The sequence below is a fragment of the Otolemur garnettii genome, unplaced genomic scaffold (genome assembly GCF_000181295.1).
Source record: "Otolemur garnettii isolate 467f Iridium unplaced genomic scaffold, OtoGar3 scaffold00005, whole genome shotgun sequence".
Taxonomy (NCBI): Eukaryota; Metazoa; Chordata; class Mammalia; order Primates; family Galagidae; genus Otolemur; species Otolemur garnettii.
The window spans coordinates 1,698,029-1,701,864 of record NW_003852400.1 but is presented as its reverse complement, the minus strand read 5'-3'; the positions used below and the strand labels follow the sequence as shown (position 1 = coordinate 1,701,864).

At 43.2% G+C, this 3,836-nt stretch overlaps 1 protein-coding gene across 1 annotated transcript in view; it reads right to left on the bottom strand.

Moving 5' to 3' along the window:
- Positions 1-3,836, bottom strand: part of COG5 (component of oligomeric golgi complex 5) — a 313,042-nt gene that overhangs the window by 7,907 nt on the left and 301,299 nt on the right. Inside the window, exon 20 of the mRNA XM_012812313.2 lies at positions 387-513. Within this exon, the coding sequence (XP_012667767.1) occupies positions 387-513 (127 nt within the window). The remainder of the gene's footprint in view (positions 1-386; positions 514-3,836) is intronic.

Genomic DNA, 3,836 nt, shown 5'->3' with positions numbered 1-3,836 from the left:
CCCGAGAAAAAAAGCACTCTTAGGATTCCCAAGGTGAAACTGCCCTCACACCTGCCTGAGGGAAGTGTGCAGAAGGTGGCCCTAGGCTTGGTCCACCTTCCTGACCAAGGAGCCTTCTGGATTTGCCAACTGATGGTGGCAAAGGAAATGGGGATTCCACCAAAAAAGCTTTATGAACAAAAATTACTGTGTCATTATTATTTTAAGGGCTAATTTTGGATTCATTAGTATTTTTTGAACTACTTAGGAAGGAGAGGCCGGGCAGTGGGCGTTTTCTTTTCCTAATCTCTAGTCGTGGTCAACAGGAATCCATTCAGTGAGTGGGCCTTAGTATCCTCACACTTTACAGGAGGACTCCCAAGAGGGTTCTGGCTTGGCTTTATTACCTGGAGTGGGGATTTCATCTCAGCAGGTGCTCTTGTGAACAAAAACTGAATAATGATGCTGAATGGAATAATGTCCCCCAGTGCAGGGCTGTTGGCCACATGTTCACTTGCTTGGAAGAGCAGTGGTCTACAAGAAAAAGCAGAAGTTATTTCATGCTGTTCAACACGGAAAGGGGTGATTTAGCAGCAGAAGCATTCTCTTTGATTAATGACTTTCTTCCCAGACTGGACACTGAAGGACACCCCCACCTCTAACACCCCTCTACTTAGTCCCATATACATGAGTGCACCCCTCCCCCATCCACATTCTCACAGGCTGATCTATCCTTCAGCTCCTTCTGTGACCCCTACCTCACTGATCTATGGGTCCAACTTTACTTCCAGTTGACTCAGCAAAAATTCCCTTAGAGTTCATCTAATCTACACAGTAAAATCAAATAAAGCACAAAGTTAAGCCTTTAAGCAGTTGTGACCAGTAGATTTTTATGGGGAAAGTGTGCAGGAGGTGCCACAGGCCTTGGTCTACCTTCCTGACTACCAAGGAACTTGGATTTTAACTTTGATTCCCTAAGAGCCAACAGTCCTTTTAGCTTTCATTTTAAATGGAATTCTTCTTTTGCTTCTTATAATCTAATATGGATAAACGCAAACATTTTCTGCACAACTTTTCAAGGCTGGGCACGGTGGCTCATGCCTATAATCCCAGCACTCTGCGAGGCCGAGACAGGTGGATTGTTTGAGCTCAGGAGTTGAAGATCAGCCTTAGCAAGAGTGAGACCCAATCTCTAAAATTAAAAAAAATAAAAATAAATAAAAAAACTTTTTGAAAGGGCAATTTTATCTCTGTATACATAAAATTATTACATTATTAAACATTCTATAAAAATTTATGGTAGCTCCTTTATAATATACTGCATGTCTGGGTTATACTGCCCACATTTTGTAAGAGGAGGAGGCAACCAAATCCACTCCACTAGCAATCATATACCACCTTACGCAAAAGGCTGGCAAGAATTACTTGAAACTACTATTGATCTCTCCTTGGCTATAAGCTCTGATGGTCAATAGCTAATTGGAAACTGAGCTATAGAGGCCGAATCTCAAAGGGTAAGATGGCAGCATCTCTAGGCAGATCAGATAATGACTCTGAGCCACGTGAAAAAGCACTGTATCCCAGAATCTTTCTTCACTCATCTTAATCACTCCAATTATGAATGAAGGCCTGTACAAAGCAGAGAAGAGAACTCTTCCTAACACTAACAACAAAGTTTTAGGCCAAGAGTCAGGAGTGCCCTCAAAAGACAGTTGATTCTCATTAGATCCAAAATATTATTAGAAAAAATGGCTTTATATTAACTATTCAACAAACAAAATCTATTTCTGACAAGGATTTTTCTAATTGTAACTGCTTTATCAAATGACATTATTTTATAATTTATTTTCATTAGTTACTGGGGAAACAGTTCCGTTGTTTATGTTGTCTATCAGCACAGAACCATAAAGCTCCACTCATTCCACGGGAGGATGACTAAAGTCTTCATATGGCCACACTGAAAATTTAATATACTTTTCTTGAAATTTTTCAAGGCCCAAGTCATTTCTCAGGGTTCCACTCTGTAGAGTTGTAGGCTATCAGCAGCCAGTCAGGTACAAGAATTTTGCTGAGGAAATTTCAGTTTTGTTTGTAGGCAGCCCTATAAGTCCTTCTCTGTGTGGATGACAGTGTCTTTAAGTGAAAGTTCCTACTTTTATCATTATCATCATTGTTGACAGCCACAATAGCTAAAACACACAGCACTCACAATGTGGCAGGCACACTTTAAAGCCATATGGAGGGTAAGGTCAGCAAGATGGTAGAATAGGATGTTCCAGGCTTCACTCCCCACAATAGGAAGTCCAACTAGCAACTATTCATACAACACCACCTTTGCGAAACCTCAAAACTTGGGAGTAAGACTGAGACACCTGCACGAACCATGGAACCATATAGAAATTGCATTAGAAGAGTAAGAGAAATTGTCTCACTCTGACCACATCACCCCTCCCCTGCGACCAAGTGGCACAGTGTCACACAGGGAGAATTCTCCTAAGCCCACAGTGTGTACAGTGGGAGAAAAGAACCAAAAGTAGACATCTTTTTCCCAGCGTTCTGCTTGCTTCCCCAGCATTCTGAGATGCTTGAAAGGGAGCTTACTCTTGTCTTGCCTCAAGAATAGAGGGAGTAAAAAGAGGGCTAGATCCCCTGGTGTCTACCGTGTTTCCCTGAAAATAAGACCTATCCAAAAAATAAGCCCTAGCAGGATTTCTATGCATTTGTTAAATATAAGCCCTACCCCGATAATAAGACCCAGTGATGGATATGGTTTCCTAGAAATGGATATGGTTTCATCAATAGGCCCTGGTGGAATTCCAATTCAAGGCAGGAGATATGCAGCGGACCAGATACGCTGCATAGTCATGCCATGCATTTCAGCGCGGAGAGGAAGACATACCCTGAAAATAAGCTCTAGTGTGTCTTCTTGAGAAAAAATAAATAGAAGGGGCAGGGCCTGTGGCTCAAAAGTATAGAGTGCCAACCCCATATGCCAGAGGTGGCAGGTTCAAACCCAGCCCTGGCCAAAAACAAAAACAAAAACAAAACTGCAAAAATAAATAAATAAATAAAAATATAAGACAGTGTCTTATTTTCAGGGAAACACAGTATTAGAAATAAAGCAAGAGGGTGGAGAGATTAGAAATAAAGCAAGAGGGTGGAGAGATTAGAAATAAAGCAAGAGGGTGGAGAGAGCCCTGAGCAGGTCCACAGCCGTAGTAGGCCTAATTAGCATCCCACATCGGGAGGAGCCACAGTTATGGCAGCTGGCCTCAGTTACCCTCACTGAAACCATGAGCAGCAAGGCCAAGAGAGACCCAGCAGCTGCCCACCACCCCGCCATAAGCACTGCCCACATCTAGCTGCAGCAGTGGCACAGGGAGCGGTGGCCCAGGTCGCCTCACATCAGCGGTACTTGCCGGCAGGACGAGGTGGTCATCACAAGGAAGGTTTTGGGAATAGTAAAATGGGTCAATGTAAGAAATGGATATGGTTTCATCAACAGAAATGACAACAAGGAAGATGGATTTGTATACCAGACTGCCATAAATAAGAATAACCCCAGGAAGTCCCTTTGCAGTATAGATGGAGAGACTGGAGTTTGATGTTGTTGAAGGAGAAAAGGGTGAGGAGGCAGCAAATGTTACAGGCCCTGGTGGAACCCCAGTTCAAGGCAGTAAATATGCAGCGGACCATAATGATAGGTACTATCCACATCTCTGGGGTCCTCCACGCAATTACCAGCAGGTTCAATTTCCTACACTGAACCAGAACAGTGAAAGAGGGGAAAAGAACAAGGGATCGGAGAGTGCTCCTGAAGGTCAGGCTCAACCATGCTGGCCCGTGGCAGGCGAAGG